This window comes from Opisthocomus hoazin, chromosome 18 (genome assembly GCF_030867145.1).
Source record: "Opisthocomus hoazin isolate bOpiHoa1 chromosome 18, bOpiHoa1.hap1, whole genome shotgun sequence".
In the NCBI taxonomy this organism is placed as follows: Eukaryota; Metazoa; Chordata; class Aves; order Opisthocomiformes; family Opisthocomidae; genus Opisthocomus; species Opisthocomus hoazin.
Window position 1 is genome coordinate 12,375,301 of NC_134431.1, and position 13,625 is coordinate 12,388,925.

At 45.1% G+C, this 13,625-nt stretch overlaps 1 protein-coding gene across 7 annotated transcripts in view; it reads left to right on the forward strand.

Moving 5' to 3' along the window:
• Window positions 1-526: 526 nt before the first annotated feature.
• The window catches only part of DOK5 (docking protein 5), a 45,032-nt gene continuing 31,933 nt past the window's right edge, over window positions 527-13,625 (forward strand). For 5 of the 7 annotated variants that reach the window (XM_075438818.1, XM_075438820.1, XM_075438821.1 and 2 more), the window contains exon 1: window positions 872-1,022. In XM_075438818.1, coding sequence (XP_075294933.1) covers window positions 957-1,022 — 66 coding nt within the window. In that variant the 5' untranslated portion in view covers window positions 872-956. Of the gene's footprint in view, window positions 672-871; window positions 1,023-13,625 lie in introns of those variants that run through there. The other 2 variants (XM_075438824.1, XM_075438823.1) reach the window with 2 other exon arrangements.

Genomic DNA, 13,625 nt, shown 5'->3' on the forward strand with positions numbered 1-13,625 from the left:
GTAGCCATTGAACAACTTAATAAAAACGGGCATCACTTCCACATCGCCCGGCGCTTGGCACAGCTGCGAGGTGCTCGTTCTCTTCTCTGCCTTCCTCCTTGCTGCCCAGTTTGTAATTTCCCTGGCGTAATAATTCTCAAAGTCATCTATCTGGCTGACCTCCTCCTCAGACTGCTTATATTTGCAGTGCTATTAAAAGATGTCATGGAGAGACGAACGGTCCCTCTTTCCAGGACAGAGTACTTATAGTGTACCACTGACAGGTAACCCGTGTAGAGCAAGCGGAGTCGCTGGAGCCCCTCTCTCCTGGGCTCGACGCGTACTTGGCAATATTTGCATGTTCTTGGAAGAGGAGAACTCGGGGGACGCAGAAGGCAACCCCAGGGCCCAGTGCCAGGCCAAGTCCTTCGCTGCTGCCGCCGCCACACGTTGCCTAGAAAGTGCAGCATGGGCTCGCGTGACATTTCCACGCCATGAAGCGCACCAGGACCAGAGCTCAGGTTACCGGGCTTCAGAAGGAGATTCTGGAGCCGCGCCACTTGGCAGACTTTCCGGCACCCGAGAGACTTTCTGGGAAGGCCGCTTTCCTGGGGAAAAGCACGGGCCGGAGCCTCCCCGCCTCAGCGCGACGGGGCAGAGCGGACCGTTCCCAGCGGAGCCATCCGCAGCCGGTCAGCGCGGGGCGGCACCGGGAGCGCTGCGGGGGGGCTCTCGGCGGTTCGCCCCTCCGCGCTGTCTGAGGGCGGCGAGCACCGCGAACCCTGCCGGGGGCGGCGGGCCGGGGGTGCCGGTGCGGGGGCGGCAGCGGGGCGGTGGGCGGGCGCTGCCTCTGCCCGTCCCCCGGGCCGGGGCGCGGTGCGGGGCGGTGCGGGGGAGTGGGGCGCGGCTCGGCTCGGCTGCTGCGGCCATGCGGGCTGGCTGAGCGGCGCCGGCCGCCTCCGACTGTCCCGGGAAGGATGGCCTCCAATTTCAACGACATCGTGAAGCAGGGCTACGTGCGCATCCGGAGCCGGCGGCTGGGGGTGAGTGCTGGCCCCTCCCGGGCTCGCCCCGCGGCCACCTGCGCCTGGGCTTTTTATTTATTTTTTTTTTTCCTGCCTTTTCCCGCTCCCTTTGTCCTCCTCTTTTTGCAAACTGAGCTCGGTGGGTGTCTCCGCACGGGAGACATGAAACCGAAAAAATGGGGGGAGGGGGAGAAGAATAAAGGCACCTAAATGCGCATATATATGTGCATTATATACATGTGTGTGTATATATATATATTATTTTTTTTCCCTCCTCTCTCCCTCTGGGAGGTGGGGATGCTGCCTGCCGGGAAGGCTGCGCTGCCTCCACCCCCCGGCTCTGCCCTTCGTGGGGAGCCGGGCGGCCGCCGCCAACTTCGGGCCGGGGCTGCGGGGCTGCCGCGACGGGGAGCGGGGAGGGCTCAGACCCCGGCGAGGGAGAGGGGGGCCGGGAGGAAGGCGGGGGCTGGGGGTGCCTGTGCCCTCGGGACTGGGGGTCTGGGGGTGCGGGGAACTTTGGGCAGGGGTGAGGGCTGAGAGCACTCTTTAGTCCCGGGGTTGCTGGGAGGGGGCTGCTGCAAGTCAGGGCTTTAAGGTCCAGAGTGGGACAGGTGAAGGTGTGGTGGTATATTTAGGGCTTTTGAGTTCGTTGCATTTGAGCTGCACAGAATGAAAATCCAAAAAGCCCGCTTTAGCTCCTTATATAAACTTAAGTCTGTTCTTTTCCTACCATGGCACATTCCTAGTTTTGGCTGTGGGTGCTAGATAGGCAGCAGTGACAGGTCAGTTCCCCACGGCACCTTGTTTGGCGTGTGCTCTCCCAAAGCATGGTCTGTTCCTACTGCTCATGGGCTGCTGCTACCTGCTGCTCTGAGCAGGCTACCAGAGCCGCTCTGGTGATGGGACCTGTGTGCTCCAAGCCTCCTGTCTCCCTTAGCGAGCCAGCGTGGCTTGAGGTGGACGCAACCTGGAGAGAGGCTGCGTGTACATAAAATGCCTTAATTATTGCATCTGCCTGTTGGGACAGGAGAGCAACTCATTTCTTGTGTTTACTGAGAACTAATCAGTTGGCAATTCCGAATTGTTCATAGTGTGAGTTTTGCACCCAGATTTGTTATGGGGGGTTGTGTGCAGTCACCTGAAAGCTTTTGCTGGCTCATTACAATTACAGTTTCATTCTCTTGCCGTGTCCATGTTCAATGGCTTCTCTACAGTTTTGGTAACTTGCATCTACCTGACTTGTTTGGAAAGTCAAAAGCATTTTAAAGTATTCCAGCAGGCATCTCTAAATAGAAGATGCTATTTTTCTTGTACCTGTACTTGCAGGCATAGTTCATTCGTGAAGAACCGCATGATTCTGTGACAGATGGAGATAACGTCATTATGAGATAACTTGTAGTAAATTTGGCAGGTTTAGTGTATTGTAACTATCCTTTCATTACTGAATGGACAGTAGTATTGTTTGCCCAGCATAAATGAAGAGTAAGATTAAACTTTGACACATCTGTCCATACTGTAACAGTGAAACCTAATGGGCACGTGAATAAGGTGCACCTGACTCTGAGATAGGTGTGAATTCTGTTAATGCCTCTGCCTTTCCTTTATTAAGACTCTCCAGAACACTTTGAAGGGGGTGGTGGTGAGGAAGTCTTCAATGCCCTCTTAGTAGAAGAGCGTTTGACAGCTGAATGCCAGAAAAAAAGGAAAAAATGAAGAACAACACCGTGTCTGTGGAAATGGAATGAGTGTTAAATGTTTTATTTGACAGCTTCTTTATTTGATCTTATTCCTTCCATTTCCAAAGTTTTGTCTCACTGTCACTATCAATGTCTGGAAAGTGTGAAAGGGGTGATGTAAAGCGCTTTTGTGAAGAAGTCCAAGCAAAGTCCCAGCGAGTTCCCCATGGCTGTAGATTTGTTCAAATGAAGAGCCCTGAACTGGTTCCCCTATGCTGCTCTGGGCGTGCTGTCCCAACGACTTTCCAGTGCTGTGGAGGTCATTAGGAGGGAAGGCAGTAGCTGCTGTGATCTGGCTGTCACTGCTTTAGATCTGGTGATGGAGGCCGTGCTATGAGGGAGAGGTGACCTATTCAAAGCTTGCTGCTCCATTTGTTTGGAAATAAGTATTTTCATCACCAGTAATGCTTTTATCTCCTTGTACTTTGCAATTTAGAGTCTTGGCTTGCTACTTAATGATAGATGGTTGAAACATGGCTGTAGATTTCTTCCTGTAACTTGCATTTTCTATAAGCTGCTTAAAAGCCTGGTGTCCTGATTTACAACACCCAAGTAGCAGTGGGTAATTATGATTAACCCAAGTTCTTTACATGCAGGACAAGCTTGCGTTGCTTGCAGCAGCAGTGCAACTGTCAGCATCCTCTTATTGGTACACAGCCACAGCTAAAAAACGTGTCCTTTCTCCTTTGTGAGTTTTCCTCCTTGCTGCGGGTGTGTATGTGCTTGGCCGGTACTGATGCTGGCTGAGCACCTGGGGCTGCCGCCTGGCTTTAGCAAGAGCTTGGGTTCAGTCTTACTCAGTGGCTAATGGGAGCTTGGCTTCTTCAGAGGGGAAGGAGCTGTGCAGACAGCTCATCTTCTGGCAGCTGTGCTGGGGAGGGCTGTGGGACACCCTGGAGCTGGAGGTGGGGAAGGAAAAAAAATACTTTCGACCATAAGTACGAACTTTCAAAGAACTTTCCATACGGTGGAAGCATTAGGAAGGACAAGCCTGCTCCAGCCCTGTGTAGGACTCCTGTTTAATTGAGAAGGATTTCAGTACTCTGTGTGATGAGATGTAAGTGGGAGTTATTAAAATACATTCCAATATTATGGTGGCACAGCTGTAATCAGTGCATTGTCTTTTCACACTGAATTCAGCTCCTGGGTTTTTCTCTGTAATGCTATGGTAATTCCATCACCAAGGGAACTAGGAGCAGAGCATGTATCTACAAATTATCTCAAGAAATGACTTTTCTGAATAACTGGGGTGCAGGTGCTACATCTGGAAAGAAAGGGGTGCAGAGAAGCAGCTCGCTCAAAACCAAATGTCTTAAAAGGAAAATGACAATTCTGGTAGGCCCTACTTTGTAATTTCAAGATTGAATATAGGCTAATTAGTTCTGTACCTGGACTGCTTTTGCACACTTTAAATATGTAAATTTAATTTAATATTATTTAATAGAATAGTTTCCATAGCAACATTTGTATCACATGTGTCTTCTGCAGAGCCAAATATATTCAGGAAAAAGTACACTCTCCTCTATTCTTTCAATCCTTATAGGGAGAAAAAGAATTCTCTTCGCCAATGGTCTCCCTCTGGTATGTCATTAGCAGTGACACAGAGGAGGTTGTGTGCTAGAAAACTGCTGATAGTGTAAAAGCACAACCACCCAAAATTTCTTAAAATGAAAAAACCCAGTGTTGCTCTGTGAGCAGTGCTTCCACCGATGATCAGTGGTGACCACTGGACCTATGTTTTGGGAAGAAGATACTCTATTGCCTGAGTGCTTTTGCTTGCAGTCACCTTTCATCTGATTGTTTTATATTGATATATGAGACAGGGGAGTCGTCGTATGGCCTCTGTAGCTAAAAAGGTATTTTTGTGATTATGATTTTCAAATTATGTCTTGTTCAGTGATACGGATGTGACTTTTCTTAGGGGGAGTATATTATGGAGATGTTTCTTCTCCTGAATGAAAAGGCCAGTTCTTGTATTTTCGTTTTAAGGATGGGTGGATGTGTGCTGCTTGTCAACACACTTGAGCCTTTATTGTAGGTTGGACTGGCTCAACTGAGAGTTTAAGTAGCAATTAGAAATCAAAACAGGAACAGATCTTTGAAACAGAGGGCCTTTGGTGAGCCTGAAGAGCTTTAAAAGGAAAGAGGCACTTGACAGTAGTCTTTGAGGTGCAGCCAGCCCAGCTCTCCTCGTGGGGTGGGAGGCTCCCAGTGGTGTGTGTTGTTGCAATCTAACACTTCCACTGAACTCTGTTGTTAAGGCTTAGCTTACCCTTCCTGCATCCACACCTAAACGCGGGTTTGCTGAAAGCCACATTTCAATTCGAGCAAAGATTATGTAGTACAGAAGGTGCTCTAAGGATCTCCTCTGCTGCCATTGTCAAGGTGTAGGCAGAAGAAAGTGCTGGGGCTCACTGTGAAGGTGGATGATGTTCCTCAGGGTATGGGCAGCACTGTTGGGAGCGCTGATGGGGTGGCACTGGGAGGGTGCTGGCTGCCCTCCGGCACAGGGCTTTGAAGACAATGCTGCTCTGCTTGGAAGACTCTGCGGAGTTCGCAGGCATCTGGCCTGTCCCTGCCTCTTGATGTATGGGAGACTGCTGGCGCAGGATGCCGTGGGGTTAGCTGTCAGCCCCGGGTTTCTGGTATGCCAGTAACACACTTGGAGTGTCTTGTTGCATTAGCTGATGAAGTACTGTTAGCGTCAGAGGGAAACAATCTCTTCGATGAACAGCAACTGCCTTGAGCTGTCTGCAGCTAAAAGCAAAATAGTGCTGATCAAACAGAAGTGCCCTAAAGAACCAGCTGAGATGTGCTGGTGTTGAGTAGAGATGTCTCTATTCTATGTGGTACATATTCACAGCTATGTATAAAGCCTTGCGCAGCCAGGTTTGGCTCTGTGCAGCACTTGATTGATTAGAGAACACTGGCTTCCAAAAACGTTCTCTCTGACTTGCCTGGAAACTAGGTGTCTTCTTCCCGAGAGAGGGTTTGGCCATCGTGGCTTACACGTTGCTGCTTTCCAGGGGTACAATACCTTTCTGAGCATGCCTTAAGATGATACAGATATGACTGTACTCTTTCTCCCAAGCTTTGTCTACTATGAACACATCAGCCTTGGATGCCACTACTTCCATTGTACCTGCATTTCTCAGTGTCACTGTTAAAGTCATTAATGTAACAGGTATATCAAAATGTGAGCTTCGTTCTGGGTACGTGGTGCTTGACCTGCTGTGGTACAAGGTGGATCAAAGCTCTGCGTAGGCACTGTGAGTAGACTGTGTTACTGAACAATCTTCTAGAAAAAATCCAACAGCAAGATAGACAGCATTTTTTAAAATTTGTAAGGCTTAAAAATAGATGTGGAGCCGTCTACAGTAGTTTGTGCTCTCGTGTACTCTTCCCTCTGTCACAAACTTCCTGATGCTGATACCTGTCTGGCTAATAAAGCTCTTAAAATGTCTTTATTTTGGGAGACTTTTGATGTCACAGGTCTATGCTGTAATCCAATATAAATACAGGCTGATACATGGAATGAATTACAGTTAAAAAATTGAATGTACCATTGTTTGCATACTTATTTCTTTCATTGTAAAGCAAAGAAAGTGTAACAGTAGTGATGCTTTCAGCTGCAACAAACTTCTCTTTAACGATGAAACTGTTTCTGTTCTCTGGCTATTCCCAACATGTTACTTCAGGTTGTCTGTCTTAATTTCATGGTGAAGCTGCAAGAAGTGGAGCTGTAAAATAACTTTGGCTCTCACAGACGTAGAAGTAGCCTTCTCTAGCTTAAATGCATGTTTTCACAAGGGATTCAAGAAAACTGTAACGATCATATGTATCTAAAAGCAGAATAGCAAATACTGAAATAATTTGCATGTGAAAATTAAGGTGAGTTGTATCTAGAAGAGGATGAAGATTTTTCCTTCATAAAGGGCAGGGTTATTAAAATAAGAGTGTAGGACAGCATATGCTGCTGAATTAATATACATAGATTACTGCTTCTGCACGACAGAAGTGCTTAAAACAAATAGTCCTGGCAGTTTGTTCCTTGTTAGAAAAGCCTTACAAAGTATTTATCTTTCTAGAACATATACTGTTGCTAACTAGATACCCTGAATGTTCACAACCCAGAAAAACAATCTGAATGCTAAAAATAATGTTCAGAATTCTCAAAAGTGGACATTATTAACAGGCAGCCTGATTTATTTTATTATTGCCATGATTTTATGAAGGTATTTCCTGCATGTGAAGGTCTGGGAGTCTCCTCCACAAGTTTGTATTACTATCAAATTATTACAGGCTATTAAAACCACTCATTTGGGAGCATCCATTGACTTTAACGGAGCTGTCCTAACAGCTAAGTGTCTGTTCCTAAAAATGCAGGTCTCTGCAGAGGCTTCTGTATCCGTTTGTCAGAGAAAAAAGCTCACAGAGAGGAAGAGAAGGGTGGAATTTTTTTACCTAGCAATCTGTTTCTTGTACCTCTGTCTGGCAAAGGAAACACTGCTAACAGCTTTTTGCAGAATCCTGTCTCATGAGGTATCTTCCACTTTGCACTTAGGAGGCGAGGCACAGAACCGTTCTTGCAGTCGTATCTGTTTAATAACACTTCTAATTAAATCCGCAGTCTGCACAGCCCGCTCTCGGGGTTGTCTGTAACCCCATCTGCTGGAGGCACCTCCTTGTTATGCAAGGAATGATCAGCCTCATCCCTCTATGAGAGTGGGTCCTCCATGGAAATTTGGGCTGGCTCCAAGAAAAAGGTCTGAGCGTCCAGCGTGAGGGTTAGCGGGGTTCTAGCAGCTGAAGGCCCAAAGTGCAATTTTAATACCACTTGTGTTTGTCCATGGGAGTTTCCTAAGGACACGGAGATCAGCTAGTGAACTCCAGGGTTTCAGGCATGGCAAGCGCCAGGTTGCCCAGCGTCTGCTGTGTTCCTGCAGTCCTGCCTGTGGGGTTTGTGTTGCTGTCCTCTGCTGGGGCCTGATCTTCTGGGAACAAATGTGTAGAACGGAGTTTTAAATAATGGTTTTCACTGCCTTTGTTAAAGATGTAGAAACCTCTGCCCATACCTCTAGCAACAAGGTTATTCAGAGAGAGAAGATGAACTAAGCTCAGTCTAGACCTCTTTCTTACAACTGTTCTTTTTGCAAGATGCTCTCCTGGCTGGGGAAGATGCTGGTTGGGGTTCAGCCTTCCTCGGTGTCCTTGCCCTGATTGATGAGGCAGTGTAATTTCTTGTTGTGCCTCTCCAAATCAACTTGGGCATGATAAAGTGATTTCTCATTACAAGGGTGGCCATATGCAAGTGCTGAATGGCACTGGAAATGTGGCTACTAAGTAGGACCTAACCTCCTGGAGTGGAGGGAAAAGATTGGGAAAATCAGAAGCTGTACTTCTGAAAGCAGCTGTGTTGATATCATCAATCTCACTGGTGCAAGGACCATGTTAAGATGTAGTAGAAATAGCTTGTGTGGGTGCCGTTGTTCTGAACACTGCTCAACAGTGATCTGAACCAGCTTAACCACATTCAGTAAAGTCCTGATCATAGTGAAATCAGGGAAGTAAAAATTAGTAGGCAGCAGTAACTGAGTCACTTCTGAAAGATGCGACTGCTGGAACTATAGCGGTAGACTTGTTCCCTCTTTAGTATTAACCTTGTTAAGGACAGAAACTAGATCTGTGCGTGTCAATTTTCTTTGCTTGATGGGTCTGACCAGCTCAAAACCTCTTAATCACATCAGTGGGAAGGAATGTGGTGTAAGTGGTGTCCTCCAGTGCAGAGCTAGGGCTCTCCTCACTAACCCCCTAACAAGAGTTTGTAATAGGTCGGTCTTCAGTTTGTGGCAGAGGAGGGAGCTGACTTCTTCACAGCTTCGTAACCAGTTGCTGGTTTCTAGGAAATGCTTGCTTACATGGAGTAACATGTGCAATACTTAGGTATTTCTGGAATGATTTAAAAACATAATGAAAAGTCATTCTTAGGTTTCTGGGCTGCTGCTTACTTTAATACTTTACCTGCAATATTAAAGATTTTTCTCTTTTTTTTAATATTTAGAAAATTAGCTGAAAAATTCACCTAAAATTAGGAGGATGTTAATCTGTCTTGTATGTGAGTATTGCATGAGACCTTACATGTTGGACAGTGGCCATACGCTAGATATAAGTGGGAAAATACAATAATTGTGTGTTATAAACTCTTCCTCAGGAAGTATAGCATTAATGCTTACTGCAAACACTTGCTTTAGGACTAGATGGGAAGACGGGAAAATGTCTGATTCATGCTTAGAAGTTTAGAAAAACTTTTGTATAAAGCTTTGAACTTGTCCACTTCAGCCCTTCAGCCTTTTTTTTTTTTCCCTAATATTCAGTGGAAATTTTTGATTGTCAAAAGCTGAAAAGAGATGAAGCTTCCAGGGTTTTCTGTTTTTCATTTTAATTAAACTGACTTCTGTAGAAACTTCATTGAGAAGATTGGTGTTGAACATTTAAGATGACATGTACTTTTACAAGTTTTGCATAGCCCTGTTTCTGTGAAACCCTGTGGGAGTAGAGGTAGAATGGGGGAGAGACAATCTGCAGGACTAGAACCATATGGTTAAAGAGATTGGTGCTTGAATAAGCGTGCCAGGAAGCTAATATGGGGATTTTAGAGTATGAGCTGTGAAAATGAAACAAGAATGATGTAAGGTTTGGGGGGGGGGGAGAGAGGGAAAAATTGTCTGCCTATAGCTACATTTAAAGCAGCTTTATTGATAAAACTCTTGTGTTCACCTGTACAGCTCCTTTCAGTCTGGAAGCAGTGAGACAAAGTGAACAGATTTCTTAGGTACCAGCTTAAACCTGCAAGATATTAAGCCCACTGGATATTCATATTTTTAGAAAACTGTTAAATAAGGTGTTGGAACATATCCACAGATATTAAGATTTCTTACTACTTGGAGCTTGTCAGTGGCAGCAGGGATAGGATCCAGGACATTGCTTAGAAATTTTGAGCTTTTATCCTTGAGCTGATAAGGGAAGAGGAATACCAATAAATGCCATTCAAGACCAAATGCAGCTCCATCTGGCTGCTGGCATCGGGTCTGTCAGCCAATGAGTCAGACCATTTGGATTTCCTCTGGCACAGAGTTAATGGGATTTGAGCCCAAGTCAGTAGGTGTCTTGGTGGGATTACCTCTGAAATTGAGACAGATCCTCGAAGCAAAGTAGTTGAGGTGGAGGAACGTGAGCAGTGCTCATCATTTGGCAGTGGCTCACCTGGCATGATCTATGTGTTGGAGGTCCAGGATGCTTAGCTTAGCACTGTATTCAGGATGAGTTAAAAGGATGTTTTGCAACTCATGTGGTGGAATTACTTTTTGTTTCTTCTCTTAAGGTATCTTAATTTTTGCCTTGTGAAGAAAGGATGGAGAAGCAAAGGTCTGATATCTTTCTCATGGCCCCCCACTTTTTGTCACACTGCTTTTCCTGTCTGAGTTTCATTTTGGGGCAGCACCTGAGTTTGTTTTGGATATCGCTCATAGCCCAAGCTATGATTCTAAACTGAGCTGGGAAATATGGAGGTTTGTGTATCTTAAAAATAGGCCAGTCTGATCCTTAGGATTGTGTGCAGAGAAACAAGAGAGCCTAATTTGATTCAAAAAACCCACCACCAAAATGCCAAAAATAGAAGCTTAAGAGCTGTTATAGTTTTTCTTCAAGAGGTGGAAGACAGGAGATTATTCAGATCATTATCTGGAGTATGAAATTCCTCTTTGGATGGTGGCCCGTTTGTGGAGCAGGAACAGCTTTTCTTATGCTTTCCAGCATAAGAAAATTTTTTCTTATTTAAAATTTTCTGCTAAATTGCCTTCCACATTCTTCCTTGGAAGACGGACTTAGTTTGATAAGCAAAACAATGAGAGTCCAAATTTGCCTTTTTTCATAAACTGAGATAACTAGTAAACAGGTGGTTCTTACCCACTTGCTATCCTGTTCTAAAGGTGGAGTTTTCATTTTAACAAGTCTAATGCAAACCTGGCCAGAACACCCTTTTTCTCCTGCTTTTCTCTCAAACACTTCCCTCATCTTCTGCAAGTTGTGGGTCCCAGTTCTGCATTTTCAGCATTTGCACTTCCTTTGTTAGACAAGGGTCTGTACGGTTGCTGGAGGTGACTGCACTAGTTACTCCGCATACGAAAGGGTATGCCAAGAATTGCTGTAAAGGCAGTGAAAGGGAAAGAAAACCCAGTTATAAAGACGTGAAATTTAGTCTTTTGTGATTTTGATGCCTTTTCGTCATCAATTCATTGCACAGTATGAAGGTAATTCTCCTGTTGGTGTGTATGGGCATTGCTCTGAAGTTAGATCAGTGATAAATTAACATTTTGCAGTGTTTGTGGAAACACTTGAAAGAAAGTAACAGAAGTAAGGTCTGCACCTGAGACTGACATCTTAATTTGATGTTTGTGTAGTTTTAGGTATACCGTGAAAGTTGATGGACTGTTCCTATTATCTTCTTGTCTGACTTCATCAAGTACTGTCAGAAATACCAGTGAAAGTTCAAGCTATTGGAATGAATAGTGGGTTTTTCTTCCCCTTTACTGAAAATAATGTAACTTGTTTCAATTCAAAATATCAATACGGTAGAATCAGTTGTATTTGTCCCCCGTAATGGTAATGTAGGAGATTAAGCTGTCGCTTTACTTATTGAGTAATGTTTATCTGGGGAACTGTCAATGCCCTATGGTTGGCAAAGGAAAAATTCCTCTTAATGGTCCCACTAATATCTGCACACTAGTGAGGATGGATATCAGCTGATTGTACTGAATTAACTGCATACGACTGAGTGGTGTGCTCTTGGCACAGTGCTAATGGTAAAATACAAGTGGCTATTCTCTGCTAAATGAAGTAGTGCAAATTAAGACAGTATTCTGCTAAGCTTTCATAGACGTTTTTTATGCAGCAGTCATACTTTCTTGAGGATGGAGTCTACCTAAATGTGAATGAACTCTTGAACTCTTTCTTTAATTAGTACTACACAGCTGGGACATGAGAAGTTGATAGAAGTTGGATTTGTCCATTTGAACTCAAGTATAGATTAGCCTAAGCAAATGCAAGAGGACTGCAAGAGCCAGAGGAAAGCTGAAGTCTACCAGGGAAATACTGGCTCTGGAGTCCTCATTTTAGTCTGTGTTTCTTTAAGTCAGTATCAGTCCATCCACCCCAACCCAAAACAGAAGAAAAAAAACCCCAATAAACAAACCAAACCCTCCCCCCAGCCTCAGTTGCATCTTTACTAGAAAACTGATTGAATTTTGTTTTATCTGGTTGGTAGCTTCAAAAGTTCTGGCAGATCAACAGAGCCCTTAGGTGTGGGATCGTCAGTTTATACCCCGCATGGAGTTCATCTCCTCATCGCAGGTCCTTGGGCTGTCTGCTGGGACTTGGATCCTTGTGTTCACATGCCTTCAGTAATTCAGGATATGGTGAGGGTTATCACTCTGCAACCAGTGCAGCAGCGTGCTTGACAAGAGAAATGCATTTTGGCTGCTGTGGGCTTCTCCCTGCAGCAGCTTTGAACGGAGGATCGGTCTGTCCAGCAGTCTAGGCAAATGACTTCAATTATTGCTGCAATCCTGTAAGGCAATGCTGAAGAGCTTGCTACTACGATTTAATGGGCTGTGATTCTGTCACTCTTAACAAAGCACTCTATTTTGGTGAAGTCCAGCTTGCAGTGACTCACTTGGTAGTATTATTTGCTCTTTCATGCAGATTCACTTTGATTTTAAAACTGATCCAAGCTCCAGAGAGGCTGGAGGAATGACCTGTGATTGCGTAGCTTTGATGAGAGGATTGAAAGAAAAATGTGGAAGGAATAAGATAAGCTTACTTTCTGTTGGTACAGTACGTTGGACTAACCTTGAGGCTTACTTGAGGTGTCTGGAGGGGTAGGAGATAACGTATTTGTTATAGGAAACCTGTGATGCTTTCTGAAGCTTGCAGTTAAATTAATTGGTGAATGGCAAAGAATGACAGCAGGCCAGAACTGGGCAGCTATACCCATTTGTTAGTTATGGACTTGCAGGGCATTTGTCATCCTTGGCTCTCCAAGGAGCACATAGCAAGCATCATTAACTGAATTTAACAGGTGGGCAAGTGGCAACAGGTACAGCTGAATTGTTAGTCATACACTGAAGACTGAGAAACTAAAGCCCTTCTCCCATCTCGGGCTTTGGATGCTGGTGGATTGCTGGTGAAGAATTTACTGTACTGAGATAAAGGCCTAATTCATTCAATTTCTGCCCTTTTTTTGTCTCATGTGTAGTCTTAAAATTACAAGTCCAACTCTGAAACACAACTTTTAGAAATGGTTGTGTGCTCTGGGAGGGTGAAACAAAGCCTGTTGCTGGGAGTTTGTGAGCAAGCACAGTTCATCTCCAAACGTGGAGCAGGTCCCACCTGTGCCTTCTGAAGCTGAGTTCGGGAGAGCATCCCCCTGCCATGGCTTTATCAGGTGAGCCTGTGCTCTTGTTAGAGCTGTGAGCAGCTGTTACCAAGGGCTAGTGCATGTGTGCTCTGCAGCCTCTTTGCATCTGATCTACTAATTAGTGAGCTCCATGAACTGTTAATGAGCTGTATCAATGCCATTTCCCCCTGTAGCCCATGTAATTAAAGTAACCAAGTAAAATACTTAGTGACAAAAAAGAATAATTCCAAACCATAATTCATTGCAGTCTTTTTAAGTTATTCAGCTGTTACCTAATTCTAACACAGTACTAAATTGTGTTAATTCACTGGACTGCACTAACAGTCTGACCCAGCAGGACAGCACATCCAGCTGCACTCTGCAGCCTGAGCTGGCTGTACAGAGGCAGTTTAGAGTCTGCGTTGAAGCCTT